The following is a 27,547-nucleotide window of genomic DNA, read 5'->3' as shown; positions in this document are numbered from 1 at the left end:
GAGAGGTTCAGTGACTTGCCAAGGTCACACACGGATCAGTGACAGAGCAGAGAATTGAACCCAGGTTATGGAACTGCGCAGCTGAACCCTCAGAGGAGCATTTACAGATGGGGTAATGTTTTCGTAGCCAAGACTTGAAGGTTGAGCGGGAGCTCACCAGGCAGGCGCGTGCTAGGGAGAGGGGAGCGTTTGTGCCAAAGCTGTGCGGGTGTGAAGGAGCGTAAGGCGTCGGGATTGCAGATCATTCAGGGAAGGCTGGGGCGGGGGCCTTCCATGTCATGCTGAGGGCCACTGTGAGCCACCAGTGGAGTGGGGGCAGAGGAGAGAAGAGCTGTGTGCCATTGGGCACCTGGCTTAACCTCTCTGGGTCTCGCCTTCCCATCTGAACTGGAGCCTCTAAAGCTACACTGCTCTGATGAGGAATGTTCATTTTATTGGTGGCCGTAATGAGCAAAGTGAAGGAATGGCCTGCAGTGGCGCTGCTGGGGCCACCCTGCTGATTCATGGCTTTCATGCTTTCACTTGGTATTTATACCAAGTGCCCACCAAGTGTTACCGAGTCCAAGCTCGCTCTGCTCGCCGCACAAGAGGCCGGTGAATCGGAGACGAGGTGTTGAGGCAAGGAAGACGACTTTATTCTGAAAGCTGGCTGACCGAGAAGATGGCAGACTAGTGTCTCTGATAAACCATCTTATCTGGGTTTGGATGCCAGTTTCTTTTATAGAATCAGAGAGGGGGAGGTGGTGAGGAAGTAAAGTAAAAGGGCCATCGTCTTGCAGAACATCTCGAATGACCAGCCTCCGTGAGGGGATGTGTTAGTTTCTTTTTTTCTTGCAGCCGTTCACAGGTGGGCAGGGTTCCCTGAGGCAGGCCATTATGTATGAGTATAATAACAAAAGCAACGAAAAGCAAAGGTTAAAGTCAAGCAGGTCCAACGTGGGGTCCCATTTAGCTCTTCCCTTGCCCTTCACACAAGGGCAAGGCACGTGTATGCTAAAGTGCCATGGCAGATGCAGAGACGTAGTAAGACTTGTCTTCAAGGAGCTTGCAGCCTAGTGGAGGGTACAGCCCGTGTTTTCGTGAGTATTATGGTAAAAGATGCAGGTCATAAATACTTGTAGGCATGGAGAATGAAGCCGAGGTTGCTAATGGCTGGGGGACTGAGGAGATAACTCTTAGTTCTGCCAGAAAGATTTGTTAGGAGATGGGGATAGATAGAGGGTATCGTCCAGGTCGACAGAAAATGGGGCAGTGGAGAACAATACAAAGCCAGTTCAGGCACAGTCACCAGAGGGTCAGATTATCAGCCTATCTAGTAACAGATTCCCCATAGTTTCCAGGTTTTAGCGGAGAAGCAGACGTTATAACAGGAAAACATTCATTAATGGACTCGCCATTTACAAACTTGGGTCCCACCCCATCGTGCCTCCCTCTCTTTTCAACACTGGTGTCCAGCCATGCTCCAGGAGCATCCACCTCTTGGTCATCGTCTCTCCCAGGTCGTAAGGACATTTTACAAATACAAGACAAACCTTGGAGAGAGAGACATAGGATTTCATGAACTCACCGCAGAAGCCGCTTGACTGTGGAGGCAGTAATAGATGGGGTCTGGCAACGTGACACCTGTTAGTTGATGATGAGAGGGCGGGACTTGAAAATCAAAGGATTGAGAGGCCTGGGGCAAAGCAGTAAAGCATTTTTGCAAAAAAAACGTCCCCTGTATAAAAGCGCTGTGACAACCAAATGTTAACTGGAAGGACTTACCATACTCTAAGGCAATTTACGTGCGATTTATTCTTTGTTCTAAGAATTAGCACAGGATGGCAGTTATGACTTAAATTTTGTTCCATATTTGCTATTGATCTTAAGATAGAAAGATTTTGATTTTTTTTTACTTATTTGGATAAAGTTCTAAACAAAACTGTTTTAACTATGAAATTTTGAGCGTGGCATCCTCTTTTTCTGATGCTGATTTCCCCGTGTTACAGAGATCTCTGGGGAAGAGATTCTGGCTAGAGAAGGTAGGGACCAGCTCATGAAGGGCTGTGAATGCTGAACCACATTCTGGGAGCCAGAGATCTTGTCCTGGTAGAACCTGCCAGCTGTTTATAACAGGGCTCCTTTTTGTCTCATACTGGCTTTGTCCCTGCAGTTAGAAAATACTGTAGACCAGCTTCCCTCCTTTAGAAATGACAAAGCCCTCTTTAATCTCCTTGCTTTTCTTTTGAGTTCGGAGCACAGATTCGAGCCATGGGAGAGTGTTTTGGGGCCCTGAGGTTCTATTTCAGGCCTTCTGCTATTGCATACCCATATAGAGGGCTATTTTAATTCCTTTCAGTCATGTGGAAAATAGTCACTTATGTGATGTTCTTTCTAGCACTTTACCTTTGAGAGCTGATCTCAGCCAATGACAGTGCATGTGTTCGCATTAATTCATAGAGCAGTGTTCGAATTAAAGCTTGTTCTGGGCTCCCTGAGAGCCTGAAGACTGTGGTCCTTGGAGGTAAAGGGTCAAGTGGCTTTTGGCTCCTCTTTTATCCAGTGGAAGACTGGCTTGTATTTCTGTAGGGTTTTCTTGCTTTAAGCATGATTTCAAGCAGGTGGTTATTTCAGACTAATCACCACAGCCTACATCTTGATCCCAGAGGCTGCTGCTTTGAAGGTGCTGGGCTAGTTCAGGATACGTTGTGCATGCTTCATTGCCTTGCTTCTTGGCCAATACGATTTTTTTTAGGAGATATGCCACTGGGTACATAAGCCACCTGCCTTCCAGCTGAGCCCCTGATTGGTCTGCCTGCCTCTCTCTCCTTGGGCTGTGTCCCTTCTCCTCAGGATTGGGTAGCAGGATTTTCTGGTTCTCTGATTCTCTGTGTCCAGGGCCAGCCTGCTAGGCTGAGTTTCCTTGCCCACAGTGCTGCCCCAGGTGGCAGAAGCCTGGCATGGGGCTGTGGGCTTGGCTGGCTCTTGAGCAAAAACCCCCATGGGGAATCAGCTGCTAGTGATTTGGTACAAAGCAGGACGGAGTGAATCTTCTTATCAGTACCTTTCCCAGAACCATGAAGGAGATACACTTTCTGTGGCTGTTGAGCATGTGAAATGTGGTTAGCGCAGCTGAGGAGCTGAATTTTATGTTTTATTTAGTTTTGATCATTTTAAATTTAAACAGTCACCATGTGGCTAGTGGCTACTGTATTGGACAATGTAGGATAGACCATTGTACTTGAGGAGTTTATATTGTATTTTAAAAAATATTTTATTTTATTTACTTATTTTAATTTTTGGCTGCATCAGGTCTTAGTTGTGGCACGTGGGCTCTCTTCTTTGCGGCTCGCAGGTTCTTCACTGTGGTGTGTGGGCTTCTCTCCAGTTGCGTCGTGCAGGTTTTCTCTTCTCTAGTTGTGGCGCATGGGCTGTGGCACGCGGACTCAGTAGTTGCGGCGCACGGGCTTAGTTGCCCTGCGGCACGTGGGATCTTAGTTACCCGACCTGGGATCGAACCCGCGTCCCCTGCATTGCAGGACGGATTCTTTAGCACTGGACCACCAGGGGAGCCCCTATATTGTATTTTTTAATTAAATAGGGAAAACCTTGAACATGCACATGGTAGCAATTCAAAAGGTACAAAAGGATATCAGTGAAAAGTCTCCCTCATCTCTGCCCCTGGCCTCTCAGTTTCCTTTCCAGCCCCAGTCATGATTACCATCTGTATCCATCCTGAAACATTTTACACACATATAAGCATAACATGCATATTTCTCTCTCTCTCTCTCTCTCAGTGCAAGAGATGTTATTCTACCCATTCTCTGTTCCTTGCATTTTTAGTTAACACCTTGGAGGTCATTACCCGTAGAGACAAATATGCCTCATTATTTTAATGGCTTATAGTTAATTTTATTTGTATTTAATGGCTATACATTATACTTCTTTATAAAGTTGTACCATCATTTACTTAACATATCCCCTACGAGTGGGCATGTGAGTTCCAATTTTTTTGCCATGATAAGTAATACTATAACAAATAACCCTTCACAAACATGTTCTCAAACATGTTCAGGTCTGAACACAAATCAGTTCCTAGAAATTAGATTATTAGATCTAATAATAGATTAATAATAGATAATAATAATAGATAATAATAATAGATAATAATAGATTATTAGTATGTATACTGTACATTGCTGCAGATTTTGCCAAAATGCCATCTGTAGGGTTTGTTGATGGGAGTATAAATCTGTACCTTGCGTGAGGGCATCTATTTTCCCACGGCCCCAGCAGCACAGTCTGTTATTACACTTTTTGTTCTTTGCCAATACAATAAACAAAGATCACCATCGCCTTGTAGGTTTAATTTGCATTTCTCTTGTAAATGAGATTGAGCATCTTTTTATATGTCAAAGAGTCATTTGTATTTCCTTTCTGTTACATGAACTACTGAGATCATTCGCCCGTTTTTCTACTGGATTTTGTTGTTGTTTTTATTGATATGTAGGAACCCTTTATTAGTCTGTCGTCTCTGATATGTATTGACACATTTTAACCTTGTTCATGATATCCTTTTTTTTAATATTTATTTTATTTACTATTTATTTAATTTATTAATTTGGTTGTGCCGGGTCTTAGCTGTGGCAGGCAGGCTCCTTAGTTGCGGCTCGCTGGCTCCTTTAGTTGCGGCACATGTGCTCCTTAGTGGTGGCCAGTAGGCTCCTTAGTTGCAGCTCACAGGCTCCTCAGTTGTGGCATGCGAACTCTTAGTTTCGGCATGCATGTGGGATCTAGTTCCCTGACCAGGGATTGAACCTGGGCCCCCAGCATTGGGAGTGTGGAGTCTTAACCATTGCGCTACCAGGGAAGTCCCATGATATCCCTTTCCATGTGGACATTTAAAAACATTTTTATGTAGTCAGCTTATTAATCTTTATGTTATGGCACCTAGGTTTAAAATCTTAACTTAGAAAGGCTTTCCCTGTGAAGAGATGTTTTCAAACAGAGCTCTAATGTTTTCTTCTAGAATGTTCGTGGTGTTTTTTTTTTAATTTTTTAATTTAATTTAATTTATTTTTTTATACAGCAGGTTCTTATTAGTCATCAATTTTATACACATCAGTGTATACGTGTCAATCCCAATCGCCCAATTCATCCCACCCCCACCCCCCCACCGCTTTCCCCCCTTGGTGTCTATACGTTTGTTCTCTACATCTGTGACTCAACTTCTTCCCTGCAAACTGGTTCATCTGTACCATTTTTCTAGGTTCCACATACATGCGTTAATATATGATATTTGTACTTCACTCTGTATGACAGTCTAGATCCATCCACATCTCAACAAATGACCCAATTTCGTTCCTTTTTATGGCTGAGTAATATTCCATTGTATATATGTACCACATCTTCTTTATCCATTCGTCTGTCGATGCACATTTAGGTTGCTTCCATGACCTGGCTATTTGCCCAGTAGTGGGATTGCTGGATCATATGGTAATTCTATTTTTAGTTTTTTTTTTTTTTTTTGCAGTACGCGGGCCTCTCACTGTTGTGGCCTCTCCCGTTGCGGAGCACAGGCTCCGGACGCGCAGGCTCAGCGGCCATGGCTCAGGGGAACAGTCGCTCTGCGGCATGTGGGATCTTCCTGGACCGGGGCACGAACCCGTGTCCCCTGCATCGGCAGGCGGCCTCTCAACAACTGCGCCACCAGGGAAGCCCTATTTTTAGTTTTTTAAGGAATCTCCATACTGTTCTCCATAGCGGCTGTATCAATTTACATTGCCACCAACAGTGCAAGAGGGTTCCCTTTTCTCCACACCCTCTCCAGCATTTGTTGTTTGTAGATTTTCTGATGATGCCCATTCTAGCTGGTGTGAGGTGATACTTCATTGTAGTTTTGATTTGCATTTGTAATCATTAGTGATGTTGAGCAGCTTTTCATGTGCTTCTTGGACATCTGTAAGTCTTTTTTGGAGAAATGTCTATTTAGGTCTTCTGCCCATTTTTGATTGGTCTGTTTGTTTTTTGAATATTGAGCTGCATGAGCTGTTTATATATTTTGGAGATTAATCCTTTGTCCGTTGATTCGTTTGCAAATATTTTCTCCCATTCTGAGGGTTGTCTTTTCGTCTTGTTTATGGTTTCCTTTGCTGTGCAAAAGCTTTGAAGTTTCATTAGGTCCCATTTGTTTATTTTTGTTTTTATTTCCATTACTCTAGGAGGTGGATCAAAAAAGATTTTGCTGTGATTTATGTCAAAGAGTGTTCTTCCTATGTTTTCCTCTAAGAGTTTGATAGTGTCTGGCCTTACATTTTGGTCTCGAATCCATTTTGAGTTTATTTCTGTGTATGGTGTTAGGGAGTGTTCTAATTTCATTCTTTTACATGTAGCTGTCCAGTTTTCCCAGCACCACTTACTGAAGAGACTGTCTTTTCTCCATTGTATATCTTTGCCTCCTTTGTCATATATTAGGTGCATGGGTTTATCTCTGGGCTTTCTCTCTTGTTCCATTGATCTATGTTTCTGTTTTTGTGCCAGTACCATATTGTCTTGATTACTGTAGCTTTGTAGTATAGTCTGAAGTCAGAGAGTCTGATGTAAGGTTAGATTGTTTATTTGAGTTGTTTCTTGAGGTAGACTTGTATAGCTATAAACTTCCCTCTTAGAACTGCTTTTGCTGCATCCCATAGGTTTTGGATCATCATGTTTTCATTGTCATTTGTCTCTAGGTATTTTTTGATTTCCTCTTTGATTTCTTCAGTGATCTCTTGGTTATTTAGTAATGTATTGTTTAGCCTCCATGTGTTTGTGTTTTTACGTTTTTTTCCCTGTAATTCATTTCTAATCTCATAGCACTGTGGTCAGAAAAGATGCTTGATATGATTTCAATTTTCTTAAATTTACTGAGACTTGATTTGTGACCCAAGATGTGATCTATCCTGGAGAATGTTCCGTGTGCACTTCAGAAGAAAGTGTAATCTGCTGTTTTTCGATGGACTGTCCTATAAATATCAATTAAATCTATCTGGTCTATTGTGTCATTTAAAGCTTCTGTTTCCTTATTTATTTTCATTTTGAATGATCTGTCCATTGGTGTAAGTGAGGTGTTAAAGTCCCCCACTATTATTGTGTTACTGTCGATTTCCTCTTTTATAGCTGTTAGCAGTTGCCGTATGTATTGAGGTGCTCCTATGTTGGGTGCATATATATTTATAGTTGTTATATGTTCTTCTTGGATTGATCCCTTGATCATTATCTAGTGTCCTTCCTTTTCTCTTGTAACATTCTTTATTTCAAAGTCCATTTTATCTGATATGAGTATTGCTACTCCAGCTTTCTTTTGATTTCCATTTGCATGGAATACCTTTTTCCATTCTCTCACTTTCAGTCTGTATGTGTCCCTAGGTCTGAAGTGGGTCTCTTGTAGACAGCATATGTATACGGGTCTTGTTTTTGTATCTATTCAGCAAGCTTATGTCTTTGGGTTGGAACATTTAATCCATTTACATTTAAGGTAATTATCGATATGTATGTTTCTATTACCATTTTCTTAACTGTTTTGGGTTTGTTTTTGTAGGTCCTTTTCTTCTTTTGTGTTTTCCACTTAGAGATGTTCCTTTAGCATTTGTTGTAGAGCTGGTTTGGTGGTGCTGAATTCTCTTAGCTTTTGCTTGTCTGTGAAGCTTTTGATTTCTCTGTCGAATCTGAATGAGATCCTTGCCTGGTAGAGTAATCTTGGTTGTGCGTTCTTCCCTTTCATCACTTTAAGTATATCGTGTCACTCCCTTCTGGCTTGTAGAGTTTCTGCTGAGAAATCAGCTTTTAACCTTATGGGAGTTCCCTGGTATGTTATTTGTTGTTTTTCCCTTGCTGCTTTCAATAATTTTCCTTTGTCTTTAATATTTGCCAGTTTGATTACTGTGTGTCTCGGCATGTTTCTCCTTAGGTTTATCCTGTATGGGACTCACTGTGCTTCCTAGACTTGGGTGGCTGTTTCCTTTCTGATGTTAGGGAAGTTTTCGACTATGATCTCTTCACATATTTTCTCTGGTCCTTTCTCTCTCTCTTCTCCTTCTGGGACCCCTATAATGCGAATGTTGTTGCGTTTAATGTTGTCTCAGAAGTCTCTTAGGCTGTCTTCATTTCTTTTCATTCTTTATTCTGTTCCGCAGCAGTGAATTCCACCACTCTGTGTTCCAGGTCACTTATCCATTCTTCTGCCTCAGTTATGCTGCTATTGATTCCTTCTAGTGTAGTTTTCATTTCAGTTATTGTATTGTTCATCTCTGTTTGTTTGTTCTTTAATTCTTCTAGGTCTTTGTTAAACATTTCTTGCATCTTCTTGATCTTTGCTTCCATTCTTTTTCCGAGGTCCTGGATCATCTTCACTATCGTTATTCTGAATTCTTTTTCTGGAAGGTTACCTATCTCCACTTCATTTAGTTGTCTTTCTGGGGTTTTATCTTGTTCCTTCACCTGATACATAGCCCTCTGCCTTTTCATCTTGTCTGTCTTTCTGTGAATGTGGTTTTTGTTCCACAGGCTGCAGGGTTGTAGTTCTTCTTGCTTCTGCTTTCTGCTCTCTGGTGGATGCGGCTATCTCAGTGTTATTTTTTTATGTTTAATTCCTTGACCCCACTGAAATAATTCAGGGGTTTTGTGATCTTCAGTCACCCATCTACCTGTCTCCTCATTTTTCTGCTGCAGTGCCTTTGCCAGCATCTCTGCTCTGTCCAGCCCTGTTTTTGAGCTTTGTGGTCCCCTCTCTGTAGCCACTCTAATAGAAATATTGTATTCATTTTCCCATTGGTTGCCACCTTCCTCTCATTCCTTTCTGAGTATAACTTTAGGTAACCCTAACCCCAGATGGAGAAGGGGAGTTTTAATCTTTATTTGAGGTCTTAGTTAAGTTTGAAGCCTTCAGAACCCCCTCTCACCCAAGCATGCCTGTTTCTCTTATTGCCTTTCTCGCTCCTGCAGGCCAGGAATCACCAGCTCAGTCCCATGCTTTATCCTCATTGCAGATTCCTGCTTTGACCTTCACACCCTCCTGGCCAAGCTCTTTATCTCACTTGCCCTGCCTACCCTTTGTGCAGGTTGTTTAATGAGGGGAGGTGACCTGAACGGGAGGGAACTTTAAAGCCACAGGATAGTTGCACTTCTCCTGTGCCAAGGAGGAGATGTTCTGACTCACCGGTTGGTTATTAGCACTTCATTCGTATTCTCTAATATGATTTAATGCTTTGTCATTTTCTTTCCTGTGTTTCCAGAGTCTCATTTTCAGCTTCTGCCAGAGCCAGTAGCAGTTGGGAAAGAAGGCTGTGCTCTTCAAAGAGTGAGTATGGATTTTTAACACCATATATTATGGGGTGGGGGTGGGGAAGGCAGCCCTTTAATGAGACTGGGGCTACTCTGTAAGCTCCCTGGCACCCTTCTGCAGGCCAGCCTGTCTGGGGGCAGAAGTGGTCTCTGGTTCAGTAGGTCTGGTGGGGAGGGGATTGGGCACCTGAAGATTTTTAAAGCTCAAGATATGTATCCAAAAGCCCTCCCTTCTCAAAGACTGTGCCTGGAGCAGGGCTCTGAGTTTGAAGGGAGTCAAGAAGACCTGGGCCTCTGGGGATCAGGATGCTTTCCTGGGGAGTGTGACCCTGAATCAGCCCCAAAGGCAGAGAGGAGTTCATCAGGCAGGCGGGACAGGGAGTGCTTCACACGAAGGGGACAGTGTGAGAAAGATGAAGTGTGAGGCTGTGCGGGGCTTTCGTGGGGGCAGGAGGTGGATATTTGGGGTGCAGGCAGAGGTGGGGACCAGGAAGTTGAGTCGGGATCATACGGAGTGCTCAGAGTTCACACTAGACCAGAGCCCCGCGTCCTTGGCGTGAACTGAGAAGATTCCTCTGGCAGCTGGTGGTGGAAGGACTGAACGGGGTGTGAAAGAGCAGTCTTCACAGAAGTGGGAGCAAGGAGGGATGAGGACCTGGACGCAATGTGGTGGCTGAGGGAGCTGTGGTTTGACTCCTACGAAGTCTCACACCTGGTGGGAATGTTTCTTCCCCCACGACATTCCTAGTAAATGTTAAGCCAAAGGAATTGGTTGCAAGAGGCTTTCGGGGGTGTAGACCCCCTAAAACTGTGCTGTCCAACGCAGCAGCTCCTATTTATATGTGGCTCTGAAGCATTTACAATGTGATGGATGTGACTGAAGGACTGAACTTTGAATTTTATCTAATTAATTTAAATTTAAATAGCCACCTATAAACAGTGCAGTTTGTCTAGACTCAGACAAGTTGGCTCCAGCGCTGGCACCTCCCTGCCGTTGCCTGACAGGAGGGTTGAGCAAGGAGGAAGAGTGAAAGATGCATTGGAATCTGGGAGGCCAGACTGATGGGGATACTGTTGGCAGAAATCGACAAGTCAGGAGCAAGGGGAGAGATGTACCTGAGACCTTGTAGGACAGGACTTTTGGGTCATGGAGGTAGTCAAGCAGGCTTTTGGAAAAGTCTGGAAGAAGGTCCTGGCCAGGTATGTTGATTTTTGCATTTCCTGTAGGAGGGAGTGGCAGAGGGTGTAGATATGGTGAGCTCTTCAAGGAAGACAATGAAGATCACATCATGGGACTGTTCAAGGGGGAAAGTGAGGAGAGCATCATGGGAATATCCAGGGGAGAGCGGGAGCAGAGAATCTTAGGAACCAGGCTATGCATGCTCAGAGCCATGGCTTGTTTGAACAACAGGGGTGTCTGAGCTGCAAAGTACAAAGGAGGAATGGGCTCAGCCAGAGTGAGTGGAAGACAAGGCCAGGAGGGCAGAGGTGAGCACCTTATGGCAGCAATCCTAGGGTCGTGCCACACTTTCAGTGATGACTGGGCAGGCTTAACTACTTCCTTGGAACTTTCTGTGCGATTTTCCTTCGTGATGGAGAAGATTACTGTGACAAGGCATTAGAGCTGCTCATTTCTCAAATTACTCTATCTCATCAATCCTGGGGCTTCCATACAAGAGAATCTTAGTATCTTTTTTAGCTGTTGGTCATTAGTGATTTTTTTTTTGTTTTTTGGGGTTTTTTTTGTGGTTCGCAGGCCTCTCACTGTTGTGGCCTCTCCCGTTGTGGAGCACAGGCTCCGGACGCGCAGGCTCAGCGGCCATGGCTCACGGGCCCAGCCGCTCCGCAGCATGTGGGATCCTCCCAGACCGGGGCGTGAACCCATGTCCCCTGCAACGGCAGGCGGACTCTCAACCACTGTGCCACCAGGGAAGCCCTAGTGATAGTTTTGAGGACTCAGTTTATCTTTACAAGAACCTAGTTTCAGGGCTTCCCTGGTGGCACAGTGGTTAAGAATCTGCCTGCCAGTGCAGGGGACATGGATTTGAGCCCTGGTCCAGGAAGATTGCACATGCCGCGGAGCAACTAAGACTGTGTGCCACAACTACTGAGCCTGCGCTCTAGAGCCTGCGAGCCACAACTACGGATGCCCACGTGCCTAGAGCCCATGCTCCGCAACAAGAGAAGCCCATGCATTGCAATGAAGAGTAGCCCCCGCTCACCACAACTAGAGAAAGCACGCACGCAGCAAGGAAGACCCAACGCAGCCAAAACTAAATAAATAAAATTAATTAATTAATTTTAAAAAATTATTTTGAAAAAAGAACCTAGTTTCAGAAATCAGTGTTGGGTAGATGCAACAATGTTTAACAGCTGGGACTTTATACTCAGATTTCAAGAACTTAGTGCTTTTTCCAGGTGGACAACACTGTGGAAAGAATTTTCATATTGCAGAGTTAAAAAAAAAATTATGAGCAACACTGGTTAGTTTTTTGTTGTTGTTGTTTGTTGTTTTTTGGGTTTTTTGGGGTGTGTTGATTCTTAGTAGCGGCACATGGGCTCTTCGTTGTGGTGTGCGTGTTTCTCTCTAGTTGTGGCGTGCGGGTTTTCTCTTCTTTAGCTGTGGCGCGGGGGTTCCAGAGCACGTGGGCTCTAGCAGGCTCTCTAGCTGAGGCACGCAGGGCTTAGTTGCCTGCATTGTAAGACAGATTCTTTACCACTGGACCGCCAGGGAAGTCCCAGCACTGGTTAGTTTTTCAAAGACACCAGCAACAATAAGGTAACAAGTTGTTAACTTGTAAAGTTAGCATGTTACATCCTATAAAATAGGTCTGGACAAGTGCAAAGAATGTCTATGGGAACACTGAACTGGGAACACTGAACTCTGTGCCTTTTGTGTAACTGATGCACAATAAATATCTGCTTAGCAAGTGCTGAGAGAAGGCAAAGGTAGCATGAACCAAGCACACCTACAGGATTGGACTGAAATGCAGCTCATGCCATGTACCAGTCAGGTGACCTTGGGGGCATTTGTTAACTTCTGTAAGCTTCAGTTTCTCCATCTTTAAAATGGGAGAAATGCTTCTTACTCCCAGTGTTGTGCAGGATAAAATGAGAGGATGTATGTGAACCATCTACACGGGGCCTGGCATACAGCAGTCATCCAGTACATGGAGGCTGTCGCTCTTCTATCTTTGGCTATGGTGGTAGTGGCCGTGGTCATTATTGTTGTTGCTATAGTTATTAAAATAATCATTATTTTGAAGAGACCAGGACTTTAGTTTGTCAAAATTGATGGCATATGAGTAGATGTCCAGGGGAAGGCAAGATTCTATAAAAGTGTTTTACATTCTATTTATTCTTGGAATTTTGCTTTATACCTTAAGATTAAAGTATCAGAACTCAAGATGACGGGTTTTAAAAGTCAGTGAGAACATTAAAAGACAATTGTGGCATGTTATGCCTGACCTCTAACCCCCGACTAAACTTGGGAACATGAGTCCAATGTTTATCTGGATCTACTGATTAATTTTTGTCCCTGCGTTCAGAGATAAAGGCCCTGAATGCACAGCTTGGATGTTAACAGGGGAAGGCCACGTGGCAGCCTCCGGTCTCGGGGTGAGAGTGTGTTACCCTCCCTGGTACCATAAGGGCCAGCTCTCCTTCCTGATGTCCCCTCGTGTCAGACTGTGCTGCAAAGCCGCTGAAATCACTGTCATTAACACTGGGGTGTCTCACGTGACACAACAGATACGTAAAACAAGTTCATTTTTCTTTTTCAGTCTATTCAGCCATTATCAAACACCAAAACATTATCCAACATTACCACGCACCAGATATTTCCCAGATACTGTTTTAGGTTTTGGGAAAAATATAACAGGGAACGAGATTCTCGTGGGGAACGAGCCAGATCCTACTCTTCAGTTGTCTGGCATAATTTCAGAAATGTTTTAAGTCACCAGAGTAGGAAAAGGCAGATGAGATGTTTTGGACGAATGTTCTCATTAACAGATGAGGAAACCAAGGTCTCAGCCGGTGCGTGGAAGAGCCAGCGGAGCGCCCCACCCCCAGCCGCGTGCCCGTCCATCACACACATCTGGCCCAGTGGCAGCCATTCATCTGTCACCACCATGATGTTCACCAGATCCGTGTATCACCTATTAGCATTTTTCTTTAACTCATTTCCTTCTTTTAACTTAGATTAATGTACATCACTACCATAAACTGAAAATATCCATAAAAATCAGCACAACGTTATTAAGTAGCTAGATACTGTTGCTTGCGGGAGGCTCAAGGGTTAGAGAGCTATTTAATAACCACACTGAGAGTTTCTCTTTGACCTAAGCAGGGCGGGAAAAGAACTGCAAAGAGATGCCTTTCTCGGTGTGAATGTGAGTGTGACCTGATGCTCTGTAGCCCTGAGTGTTCTGCCCCCTGAAGTCGTCTTGCAAACATCAGCTGTTTGGGAAACTCCACGCTCTACCCCTTAGTTGATGTTCAGTCATTGGTGATTCTCGGTTCACAAGGCTTCAGTTTTTCTGCGTCCAGCTTCCGCCTTGGGTACATAGAACATCCTATAAACAACCCCCAGCAGGGTAGGGCAGCTGCCTTTTCAAAGGCTGGGACAAGTCCTTTGTAAAACGAAGGATGTTGCAGAGGTAGGAATAATGGTCAGCTCTTTATAGAAAACTCAGAAAACATTAGTGTCTTCACTCGGGGCCTGTCTGTATTTGATGTCATCAGGGAAAGTGTGCAGGATTCTTTGTAACATCTTTGTAACAAGTCCAAACCTTGCTAAATTGATGATGCTCTGCAAAAGCTCCTTATTAAGGACTTTATTCTGCCATTAAATGGAGGATGGAGCCAGATAAAGCCTTCCCCCAAACTGCCTGTGACATCCCTAGCAGGCATTGATGAAGCCATGAGGTTTCTTTTTGATGATCATGACTTCGTGTTGGGGCTCCCATCTCCAGTGTCAGAGTCTGTGACATATATGGCTTTGGGCATAAAATGTTCTAATTCCTAGTCTAAAAGAACAGCATGCAGTTAACTTCCTGCAGCTCAGGAATCAGAATTCACGGTGACCCTCAGCAGTTTTTAAGGCCTTTATGTGATGTGGAAAAGTCCTCTTGAATCCGACAGTTCCCATCTTCACCAACTCTTGTGACCCACTATTCAAATAGATTCGTAAAATTCCCTTCACTCTGTGATTTATTTGCTTACCCCTTGACAGTGGGGCCTTTGTAGCATCGTAAATTGTACCCAGCATTAAATAGGTGACTCCTCTGGGGAGTTTTGTAATTATTGAAAGAGAGAAAAGTCAGGTCTCTTACAGCATCATTGGGAATGGTTGTCCCTAAAACAAATAGGATTGAACCCATTTTGTAACTTTGATTTTCATTAATTTATTTGCACCTTATTTGTGTCCTGTTCTTATTCTAGGCACTGAGAAAGAACATGTATGATTATTCCTACCCTCTAGGAGCTCTGGTTCTAGGAGGAGAAAGAGGCCAGTGATACAAGTGTGCTGGAAAAAGTGTTTACAGTGACTGAGAAACTGAGAGGACAGTTGAATCAGAGACACAGACAGTGCTTCTGCCCCTGAGAAGGCGGCAGCTTTCATTACCGTAGACTCAGTACTGTCCCCGGATAGAATGTGTGTGAAACTGAAAGGAACCATCTAACCCACCTACAGATGTATCTGTTTCCCCCTCTAGACCAAGGAGCTTGTTTCACCAAACCTCTCACAAGAGACCAAACATCTAAATGGAGATGTCACATGTTCATGGAGAAATCAGGGGTGACAAATGTGGGTATTTAACAGCAGAGAGGTTACAAAGATTGAGAAAAGGCCATTTGAAAAAAATGAGACCAAGTGGAGTTAGGAGCAAAGAGAGTGGGTCCAAGTCAGAAACTTGTTTTATAATCATGACTACCAGCTGAGTGACCTTGGGCAAGTTACTTAACCTCTCTGTGCCTTAGTTGCCTCAGCCTATAAATATAGGGAATAAAACACTCACCTTGCCTGTTTGATGGAGTTGGTGTGCTCTATCAAGGGTTAGCAAATTACAACCTGAAGTCTGTTTTTTACAATAAAATTTTATTGGCACACAGTCAAACCCATTCATTACATGTTGTATGGCTGCTGTCCCACTACAAGGGCAGCTTGAAGAGTTGCGACAGAGACCTTAAAACCCGCGATGCTGAAATATTTATCATCTGCCCTTTACAGAAAAAGTTGGCTGACCCCCATGCTCATTGGTCATACTGTGCCATCATGAAATCATTATAAAATTGAAACACACATCAGTTGATGGAGGTGTATGGGACAAAGCCTTCCATTTCACAGGAAATATAAGGAAGACCATGATTTGCTAGATGTTTGCTTTTTCATGAAGAAGCCTCTTTTTTATGTTAGTGAGATACACACTTAGCACAAGTGGCCAAGTCCTCAGATGACAAAGGGCCATACCTGACTTACAGATCCTTGCAGGAGTTGTTTTCTCTACTGGGGAGGATGACAGGACTTGAAATATTTTTTATTCCATGAAAAAAAAAAAAACCATGTTGTGAGTGAGTTCATGAGACAGGACTGGGTGGGGACCTCTAATTCAGTGGTGATTTCCAGAGTGCCTAGAAATGGGTCAGGCCCTAGTCTGAATGCTGGGGATACAGTCCCTCCCCTCTTGGAGCTCCCATCCTAGCCTTCAGATGTGTCCACCAAGTCTATGGAAGGACATCAGAAAGTATACTGAAAACTCTGCTGTTCTAATGTGTTCCCTCCTAACTTTTTACTGTATATTTCTTATATTTGAAGTCTATGCCTGTACATGATACATAACCAAAGATTTTAAAGGGTAGACCATGAAAAGCAAGTCTCCCTCTATCCCTGACACCCATCTGATTCCCCACCTCAGATGCAACCACTGTTGCTGGTTTCTTGTACACCTTCCAGTGATAGTCTGTATATAGATAAGCATCCATGTGTACATGTGTATTTTTTCCTTCCTCTCTTCCCTTCCTCCCTTCCAGGTCTTCTGTCCTCCCTGACTTTTCATTTTTAAAAATTGCAAACCTAGTAGGAAAGTTAGAGGTTACCAGTACATTTCACCACACTTATTTATTTCTCCCTCCCCTACACACACAACGCACGCATGCACACACACGCGGGCAAACCAAGATGCACACACGCATGCACACATGCATGCACACAATGCACACACAGATGCACACACGCTCACACACACACACGCACATATACATTTTTTCTCTCCTCAGCTTTTAAAAGTGAGTAGCAGATGTCACTATTCTTTATCCCTTAATCAGCAGACTCTAGGAACAAGGACGTTCTCTTACATATAAACATAACCACAATTTCATCACCACACTCACTGATACAATAATGTTATCTAATAACCAGTCCTTACTCACATTTCCCTAGTTGTCCCCACAGTTTCCTTTATAGCTTAAAAAAAACTCCAGGATCATCTTAAGGATTCCTCATTACATTTAGTTGTCCGGCCTATTTAGATTTTTTTAAAGCACTTGCCTCCTGATCCTTGCTCTCATTCTGTGTCATTCACTTCTCTGTTCTGCTTTGCTTCTTCACCTTGTCTCCTGAGACGAACTTTCTTTCTCTTTTTTTTTTTTTAAATTAAAAAAAATTTTTATTTATTTTTGGCCGCATTGGGTCTTTGTTGCTGCACTCAGGCTTTATTTAGCTGTGGCGAGCAGGGGCTACTCTTCGTTGCGGTGCGCGGGCTTCTCATTGTGGTGGCTTCTCTTTGCGGTGGCTTCTCTTGTTGTGGAGCACGGGCTCTAGGCGCGCGGGCTTCAGTAGTTGTGGCTCACGGGCTTAGTTGCTCCAGTGCATGTGGGATCTTCCTGGACCAGGGATTGAACCCGTGTCCCCTGCATTGGCAGGCAGATTCTTAACCACTGCGCCATCAGGGAAGTCCCTGAGATGGAGTTTCAATACTGTTTCTCTCTTCAGCCCCTGCAGGTGTCAGCCAGCCCTAAAGAGCAGGATGGATCTTGACGTGGTTAACATGTTTGTGATCGCGGGCGGGACGCTGGCCATCCCGATCCTGGCGTTTGTAGCCTCATTTCTCCTGTGGCCTTCGGCACTGATAAGAATCTATTACTGGTAAGTTCATTTTATAGTTCAAGTTTTCAGGAGTATCATGACCATGCCATCTTCTCTGCTTGTCCTTTTTGGTTGTGGCTGTTCAACATTTATCATGAAGTATTTCAAACTTACAGAAAAGTTGAAAGACATCCTTTCTTGAATGTTGGGAGTGTTTCTGAAGTAGTGGTAGCTTCTCCCCAGGTAAATTCTTACAGGTTTCTGATGGTGTCTTTGCTCAGGAGACCACCCTGTCTCCCAACATCACTGATTCATGGGAATTCCTTTGGTTTTTCTTGGTCGTTGGATTCTGATCCAGTGATGTCTTGACAGGTACAGTGAAATGCACTGAAAAATGAGTTAAAAAGAGTAGGATCGTGGAGATGGCATGGATAGGACAGAATGGTTTTAGATGTTTTTAAAAGCAATCATTGGTCACGCCCACCCAGGGATGCCAAAAAAAAGAAAAAAAAAAGTGTTCATTAGTAAAGTGATGGAAAAGAAGTTTCCAAAACTTCTGTCATTCTTGAGTCACCTTTATGCTCCTTGCTCTATCTGCATACCACCTCTACTTTTCTTTTGTATTTTCTTTAGAGTGACTTTTTAAGAAAACCTTCAATCAATTTAAGAGTGACATATCACAACCTTAAGTGGAAAGCTTGCCATACATACCAAAAATATTAAATTAATATAAGAAAGTAAAAATAAGCACAATGCCATTCAACTATGTTCATAAATTCTAGCCTGGATACCATTGCCTACCAAAGACTCTCTCCTTTCTCTGTGTTAAAAAGTCTGAGAGGTGTGAAAGGTATAGAGCCTTTCTCCTTGATGGAATCAGAAGGTTAACAGTTGAAAAGAGAGAAGCTTTCTCATGATGTGCGTCAGGGACTTTTCATGCCACAGTCCATTTACCAAATAAAATCACCTCTCACACTCCCATGGTTCATCCCACGATGAAGGAAATACTGAAATAGACCTGGTTCCTCTCTGTGCCATAGCGAAGCACACTGAGATTTAATCACACTTCGGGAACTTCGGACTGCCTTCTGTGCCCCGAGAGAAGAATGCAGGGAGGCTGTGCTTGTGCCCTTTATCTGCCCTCCCTTCTGGCTCCCTTTTGTTTCATTAGACTGTGGAATTTTCCGCCTGCCAGCCAGCCTCTGATCCTTGAAAAGAAGCTAATTGAACAGAAGGGAGCTTTCATGTTTCACTCACTCTTGTGGGGAGGTGATGACCCCTTCATAGGGTCACCCAGGACCCACCTCCACATTGATGAAGCTAAGACTCTGGCTGCTTAAATGCCATTGCCCTTGAAGCACTGGCAGTAGGAGTGCTTTGGGGCCAAGGCTCCCATGTGGCCCGTGACATGGAGAGGCCAGAGTGGTGTGCCCCTCTCCACCCTGCAGAGGCACCGTGGACCTCCACATGCAAATTTCATTTTTCTTGAAGTGAAGCAGAGAATGCAGTTCAGCGATGTGACCCATAACCATGTATATGGCTGCATGCAGAGGGGTGATTATTCTATCCACCACATGCGGAAACCAGCCTCTGCTGCAGAGTCCCCCAACACCCAATTCCTTGGGCCATCGCGGAGAAGGCTTTCAGAGTCAGAATGTTAGAATAATTTTCATGCTTGATCTTTCAAGAGAAAATTAACTTCATAGCAAATAATTGACTTTTTTGAGTTAAAATTCATATAATTTAAACTTCATCATTTTAAAGTGTACATTTAATTGGCTTTAATATATACACCGTACTGTGAATTACCACTGTCTAATTGAGAACATTTCCATCTCCCCTCAAAGAGCCCCCATACTTGTTAGCAGGTACTCCCAGTTTTCTCCTCTCTTCATCCCCTGGTAACTAGTAATCTACCTTCTGTCTCTTTGGATTTGCCTGTTGTGGACATTTCATATAAATGAGATTGTACGATTTGTGTTTTTTTTGGGTCTGGCTTCTTGCGCTTTTCAAGGCTTACCCATGCTGCAGCGTGTATCTGTACTTTGTTCATTGTGATGGCTGAATAATGGTCCATTGTATGGTTATACCACATTTTATTTATCCAAATGGACGTTTGTGTTGTTTCCACTTTTTGCTATTATGAATAATGCCTCATAGAAAATAATTCACTTTTATGAACAAGTAATACCACCAAAACCCAGTGAGGCCCCACAGAGAACATTCAGTCCTTTATTATTTGACAGCGCAGATGCAGGTGACCTTAAAGCCTGCCCATGCCCGTTACTTCACTCAGAGCTGTAGCTGGAGGATGAACACAAATCTCTTTATTTTGTGAACTCAGCCACACAGGCCAAGAAGAAACCCAGTTGGCTGAGGAGGATGAAAATCCTAGAAATCCTTTCGGATTATGCCAGGTAGCGCTGTGGCAGAGGGGCTGTCATTATAGTAATAGAACCCGTAATGCCATTGCAGAGTCGCCGGAATTCCTGTGAGCGGCTTCCCCCACCCCACTGAAACGCACAGCCTGTTTCCTTCAAAGCACCTCACTGCAGGGCTTCCCTGGTGGCTCAGTGGTTGAGAGTCTGCCTGCCGATGCAGGGAACACAGGTTCGTGCCCCGGTCCGGGAAGATCCCACATGCCGCGGAGCCTGTGCGTCCAGAGCCTGTGCTCCACAACGGGAGAGGCCACAGCAGTGAGAGGCCCGCGTACCGCAAAAAAAAAAAAAAAAAAAATCACCTCACTGCAAGTGACACTTTCACAGTGGTTGTCATAGGATGAGCAGCTTTGCTGTGAGTCACTTATGTCCCTTAACCACAGCTACTCCTCCAAAGGCCTTCATTTACTCAGCTGCCCGTAACGACCACCCATAGGTTCACCCTGCAGACCTGGCTTAGCCAAGTTACTTTTCAGGATTGCGATGTGAACAGGAACAGCAGGCAGTAGAGGTAGCTGGGCATCCCTGATACCCCAAGCCATGCTGCCGAGTGAGCATATGGGTTTGAGGAAGGCATCTCGGGGTGCTCTCGCCTGGACTTCCCTCTGGGTCTTCTGAGTTCCTCAGGGCACAGTGTCCCCGGTGGGTCACAGCCAGCCTTCAGAGAACTCTCTCTGGGTCTAAGTGTCCCTGGAGCATGGCTAGCACAGTTCCACAGAGATGGGGACTGTGATAGCTCCAGCAGGAGATGGCAAACATGTGGCTGTGAGAGTCCACAGACAGCCACACTGGAGATGCCGTGGCCACTGTGGGTGACATCAGGGGCTGCTGTGGCTTTCGTTTTGTAAACTGTCAAAACTGTTCACCGAATGAAAAAGACTGAGATTTTTAAAGATTTTCGTTTTCCCAAAGAAACTCAGTTGTGCGATCAGTATAAGAAATCATACATATAAGAGAGAGAAGAGGATAATTGGAAAAGAAGAAATAAAACTGATGTTGTTTCTGATGGCATGATTATGTACGTAGGAAGTCCAGAAGACTTTTATGGTTATGTTGTATTATATACACTTGACCTAAAGATGGGGAGATAATGGCCAAGAAACATGTGAAATGATGCTCAATTTTGTTGGCCCTAAGGGATATTCAAATTAAAACCACAGTGAGATACCATTTCACACCCTTCAGAATGGCTAAAATGAAATGGGCTGACTGACAATTCCAAGTATTGGCAAGGATGTTGTATTAGTTCCCTAGGGCTGCTGTAACAAATTGCCACAAACTGGGTGACTTAACAACAACAGAAATTTATTCTCTCACAGTCCGGGAGGCTAGAAATACTAAATCAAAGTGCTGGCAAGGTTGGTTCCTTCTGGACGCTGAGGGAGGATCTGTTCCATTTCCCCCTCCCTAGCTTCTACTGTTTGCCAGCAACCCTTGGCATTCCTTGACTTGTAGTTTTGTTACTCCTGTCTCTGCCTCTGTCTTCACATGGTGTTCTTCCTTCTGTGTGTTTCTGTGTCCTAATTTCCCTCTTATAAGGACACCAGTCGCGTTGGATTTGAAGCCAACCCTAATCCACTATGACCTCAGCTTAACTTGACTACATCTGCAAAGACCCTATTTCCAAATAAGGTCATATTCACGGTTTCCAGGTGGACATGAATTCTAGCGGGATACTATTAACCCACTATAGATTTGCAACAACTAGAATCTGGTGTATTGTTGACTGAAGTGTAAACTGGTTCATCCACTTTGGAAAACTGTTTGACAAAATGACCCACTAATTTCACCCAAAAGAAGTGTGTATATGTATTGATCAAAAGATATATACAAAAATGTTCCATAGCAGCTCCATTTATAATACCTCCAAACTGGAAACACCCAATGTCCATTAATACTGTAATAGATAAATAAATTGAGGTATAGTCACACCATTATTCACACAATGGAGTACTATATAGCTATGAAAATGGAAAGAAGTAATGCTACATTTTACAACATGAATGATCCTTACAAACATAATATTGAGTGGAAGGAGTCAGATACAAATAAGAGCTTACTGTATGATAAAATTCTAAAACATGCAGAACTCTCCTGTTTGAAAATGAGGTAGTGGTTACCTTTAGGAGGTATTAATGGGGAGAGGCATGAGGTGGATATCTGGGATGCTGGTCGTAGTCTAGACCTTGGTCTGGGTGGCAGATAATGGGTTCATTCACTTTGTGCAGATTCATCAGGCTGTACACTTATAATATGTGTACTTTTCTGTATTATTTATACTTACATTGAAAGTTTCTCTAAAAAATAACAATGAAGGATGTAGAGAAATTGGATCCCTCATATACTGCTAGTGGAGAATGTGAAATGATGTAACCACTTTGGAATACAGTCTGGCAGTTCCTCAAAAGGTTTTTTTTTTTTAAAGCTACTATATGACCCAGGAATTCTACTCCTACATGAAATGAGAACACCCAAGAGAACAGAAAACATATGTCCATAGGAAAACTTGTATATGTATGTTCATAGTGGCACTATTCCTAATAGCTCAGAAGTAGAAACAACCCAAATGTCCATCAACAGATGAATGGATAAACAAATATGGCATACCCATATGATGGAATATTATTTAGCCTTAAAAAGGAATGAAATACTGATATATTCTATAATGGATGAACTTGAAAACACGCTAAGTGAAATACGCCAGACACAAAAGGCCACATATTGAATGAACCCATTCATGGGAAATGTCTAGAATAGGCAAATCCATAGAGACTTGAAGTAAACTAGTGGTTGCCAGGAGCTGCAGAGGAGAATGGTGAGTGAGTGCTCATGGGTATGGATTTCTTTCTTTTTCTTTTTTAATTGTGGTAAAATATACACAATATAAAATTTACCTTTTTAACTATTTGTAAGTATATAGTTCAGTTGGGCTTCTTTTTTTTTTTTTTTTTTTTTTTTGAGATTGAAGCAGTGCAAGCTTTATTCAATGACCAGAGAACAGAAAAGTGGGAACTTAGTTTACAACTATCACCCTAATGGCGAGAAGGATTTGCTCTTTTGGGGATATAGTTGTTTTACAATGTTGTGTTAGTTTCTACTGTATACAGCGAAGTGAAGTGGAGTACCCTATGCTCTACAGCAGGTTCTCATTAGTTATCTATTTTATACATATTAGTGTATATATGTCAATCCCAATCTCCTAATTCATCCCACCCCACCCCCCTTTCCCTGCTTGGTGTCCATATGTTTGTTCTCTACATCTGTCTCTATTTCTGCAGTCAGGTTTCTTTTTGACAAAAATGTTCCAGGATTAGTGGTGATGGTTGCACAACTTTGTGAATAGACTAAAAACACCTCAGTTGTACCATTTAAAAGGGTGAATTTTTTGGTATGTAAATTATATCTCAATAAAAAGAAATGTATATTCAACATCCTTATCCTTAGGGAAATGCAAATGAAAACCACAGTGATATACTACACACACATTAGGATGGCTATTATTAAAAAAATGGAAAATAGCAAGTGTTGGTGAGGATGTAGAGAAACTGGAACCCTTGTGCTTTGCTGGTAGAAATGTAAAGTGGTATAACTACTGTGGAAAAGTTTAGTGGTTCCTTAAAAAGTTAAACACAGAATTACTATGTGATCCAACAATTGTACTTCTATACCCCAAAGAATTGAAAGCAAGGACTCAAACAGATACTTATATACCAATGTACATAGCAGCATTATGCACAATTGCCAAAAAAATGGAAACAATCCAAATATCCATCAACAGATAAATGATAAACAAAATGTGGTATATACATACAATGGGATATTATTCAACCTTAAAAAGGAATAAAATTCTGATGTAGGGTACAACATGGATGAACCTTGAAAACATTTTGCTAAGTGAAATAAGCCAGACACCAAAGAACAAATATTGTGTGATTCCACTTATATGGCTATCATATTTGTCACAAAATTTTCCACAATTTTTCTGGAATTTTGGCAAATGATATATTTGAAGGACAGAATCTTTTATATAATAATAAAACTACCATTTATTGATTATTTCCCGTGTGTTGGGCACTGAACCAGACTTTGTAATGGATTATCTCTTTTAATCTTAACCATATCCTCAGTAGAATGCAACATTTTCCCATATTATAGATGAGGAAATTGAGTTTCACGATCATATAGCCAGTAAATGAATGAGCTGGGATATGAATGTGTGAACAAATTCATGTTACTGTATCATATTTGAATCATGAAATATGTATGTTTTGTCATAAGAAGAGCTGTTAAGCTAGCCAGTTTTATTGTATCTTTAACGTTTTGAATAGGCAATATATTCACTGAAAAAGTACTAAAAAAAGCATGGTAAGTCTGCCTCCCACCGCTGTTCCCTCTCTACCTACTTCTCACAGTATTTCCCACCTCCGCTCCAGATACTCATTTTAATAGTACCTTGTATATGCTCCCATGCATTTTGTATGCAGGTATGAGTAAATATGAATATATATCCTCATCTCCCTCTCCCTTTATTTTACACAAAGGGTTAAAGTTGGTCCATTTAGGCTATTTGCTATTGTACGACTTGGCTACCTCTGGTGCAAAGTATACCACAAAGTGAATCTCTGATTGAATTAATTATCTTTCATCTTGGAGAGATTCTTCATGCAGAGAGTTCAATTTGTTTAGACGGTAATTTCATATTGAAATCAGTTTCAGGCCAAACTCCAGCACTGCCAAGTCTTATGTAACCAACAGAAGCTGAGCTTTCAACCAGCTGCCATATGTTGTAAGGAATAAAATCAGAGGGCTGATGAGATAATTCTTATGAAACAAGTTCTCACTGTCAGAGTCTCTAGGAAAAATATATCTGGAGTGGAAGGCAGGGGAGGGCATATGACCTTTATCAAGCTTATCCATCATAGTGGAAATTATGTCTGTACAAAACCAAATGTTTGTTACCATAAATTCTGCATCACAATTAAAATCCAAACAGTTTTTTTTTTTAAGCAGTCAAATCAATCAAAATCCAGTACTTGAGAATGAATAGCTTCTTTGAAACCACAGTAACACTTAAATATGGTTAAGACTCTGATGGCCAGTCCTTGTGTCTGAGTGATTCCCTGGGCCCAGCAAAGGGACCAAGTTTCCAGAGCCCTGAAGACAAGGGATAACACCCCAAAATATGGTCTGATTTTCCACTCCACGTTCATTGGCCAGGCAGCTGCTAAGAACAAAGGCTGCATCTCCCAATACCTGGCCAACAGATGCAGTATATCCTCATAAATTGATTGCTTCTCTGAGGTACCCTCAAGTGTATTTGTGGAGAAGCGTCAAGAACAAGTCAAGGAGCAGCTGTCCTTCTATGAGACTGGAGAGATTCCATGAAAGAATCTGGATGTCATGAAGGAGGCAATGGTTCAGGCAGGGGAAGCCGCTGCTGAGATTACTAGGAAGCTGGAGAAACAGGAGAAGAAACGCTTAAAGAAGGAAGAGAACAGCTGGCTGCAGTTCCCCTTGCATCTTCAGAAAACAGCATCAGTGCTCAGGGGGAACGCAAGGAGACAAGTGCAAGACCCAAAAAGAAGAAAGTGAAAGCCCCAGGAGGCTTCTCAGGAGAATGGCACGGAAGATTCGTCGGTCTCTTTCTCCAAACCCAAGAAAAAGAAATCTTTTTCCAAGGAGGAGCTAGTTAGTAGTGATCCTGAAGAGACAGCCGTCAGTGGAAATCTTCCCAAGAGGAAGAAATCTTTCCCCAAAGAGAAACCAGTTAGTGACCCTGATGAAGAGTCAGGAAACAAGAGTGTCCCAAAGAAAAAGAGGAAATTCTCCAAGGAGGAGCTGTAAGCTGTGGACCGGAGGAGGCTGCTGGCAGCAAGAGCAGCAGTTCCAAGGAATGAAAAAGTTCCAAAAGCTACCCCAGGAAGATTAGACTGGACCTTTCCCTGGTGGGGCGTAACCTGCGGGGATACTTCCCAACCCATCTCCTGAAATTTGGTTGGTTGAAAGGCTAATTAAACTTCCAGCTTGCTCAAATAGAATTACAAATAGGCAAAGTAGTGTTTTTCACAGCAGTCACTGGAATCGCCCACACTGGACAGCTGTGAGGTATGTTGAGTCCTGAGACAATAAGGAATCCAGGCATCCGTCAGACAGCCCCCTGTTGTCCTTTCTTCCCATCCAGAGATTTGTGGATGTGGAATGACACCACCACCAGCAACTGCAGCCTTGATGAGTCCGCTTCTTCATCTCCATGAGTAGCAAGTTGTAGGTGACAAGAGGGAACACACTTTACCTTTAAGTCTTCTGATGCATTTCCTTCCAATCAAAGTATCTCTGCAGTGAGGTCTTCTAGGACTCCAGGGCAACTGCCCTGTACCCAGAGTCACTCACGCCTGTACGTCCACAGCTGCTCGTCCCAGATTTCAGGTGTCAATGAACATGGCCCACCAGGAACTGCAAGCCAGCTGTCTTCGAGGGGAAACCACCTTTGTCTTGGCATCTCTGGAGTCCTCCCCAGCCTTACCACCAGCCATTTCCAATTCTGCTGAAGCTCAAACAAGCAAGGCAGAGAAAGGGCTCAAGTCAGACACCCAGTGAGGTCCCATTGTCTGCTCCTTCTTTGCACTGCGATTCAAAACTACTAGAAATTCATGTTAACAAAGGGTTATTATGTGTCATGCTTCTTAAGAAAACACCCCCTTTTCCCTTTCTAATAGACTGCTTAGTAACATATATATGTGTTACTTACAGAATATTCATGTAAGGTGCTTTCTAGAATGGTTTGGCTTAGTGCTCCTTGAGGGTGAAGCTCTGGGGGCTCCAGAGACATGCATGGAGGACGAGGGCTGGGAAAAGTGTTGGTCTTACTTCAAGTGAGACTATACAGAGTCCCCCTCCCGAAGCTGCTGCTCTGGAGCTCAATGACTTTGACTTGCCTGTATTTTCTGTCCCCAGGTACTGGCGGAGGGCACTGGGCATGCAGGTGCGCTATGTGCGCCACGAAGACTATCAGTTCTGTTACTCTTTCCGCGGGAGGCCTGGGAACAAGCCTTCCATCCTCATGCTCCACGGATTCTCTGCCCATAAGGACATGTGGCTCAGCGTGGTCAAGGTGCAGTCCTAGAGCCTTCTCTCTTCAGAGGGTGTCACTCAGTCAAAAAGAGGTTTCCACTTGGACACGATGTCATCAGCAGGGGTAGAAAGCAAGGGGAACCCAGAACTGTGGCTCAGATCATCCTAAAATTAATGCAGTATATTATTCAGATCCTTTTATCAGACAAACTTTACTGAATTGAATGTTATTTGTAAAATCTGTGCCTTAAAAATCATTTCACCGTATGAGTATTTCTTAGGGAAGATTTCTGACACTCAGCTTCATCTCAGGCCTGTCATGACGATCAAGATCCAGCTTTTAAAAACTCTTTTTTTTTTTTTTTTTTTTTGCGTTACGCGGGCCTCTCACTGTTGTGGCCTCTCCCGTTGCGGAGCACAGGCTCCGGACACGCAGGCTCAGCGGCCGTGGCTCACGGGCCCAGCCGCTCCGCGGCATGTGGGATCCTCCCGGACCGGGGCACGAACCCGTGTCCCCTGCATCGGCAGGCGAACTCTCAACCACTGCGCCACCAGGGAAGCCCTCATTTGTTTTTTTATACTCCAAGATTCTCCTCTTCCTTCCCCTCCTCCTCCCTTTTCTGTTTCTCCTTCTCCCCTCCCCATCTCCTTC

At 43.3% G+C, this 27,547-nt stretch overlaps 1 protein-coding gene across 1 annotated transcript in view; it reads left to right on the top strand.

Moving 5' to 3' along the window:
* Window positions 1-27,547, top strand: part of ABHD6 (abhydrolase domain containing 6, acylglycerol lipase) — a gene marked incomplete at its 3' end in the record, with an annotated part of 50,628 nt that overhangs the window by 7,217 nt on the left and 15,864 nt on the right. The window contains exons 2-3 of the mRNA XM_079713759.1: window positions 17,294-17,446; window positions 26,779-26,935. Coding sequence (XP_079569885.1) covers window positions 17,328-17,446; window positions 26,779-26,935 — 276 coding nt within the window. The 5' untranslated portion in view covers window positions 17,294-17,327. The remainder of the gene's footprint in view (window positions 1-17,293; window positions 17,447-26,778; window positions 26,936-27,547) is intronic.

The sequence above is a fragment of the Hyperoodon ampullatus genome, assembly GCF_949752795.1.
Source record: "Hyperoodon ampullatus genome assembly, chromosome: 10".
Classification (NCBI taxonomy): domain Eukaryota; kingdom Metazoa; phylum Chordata; class Mammalia; order Artiodactyla; family Ziphiidae; genus Hyperoodon; species Hyperoodon ampullatus.
The sequence above is the reverse complement of the archived record's forward strand: the minus strand, read 5'-3'. Positions and strand labels throughout refer to the sequence as shown.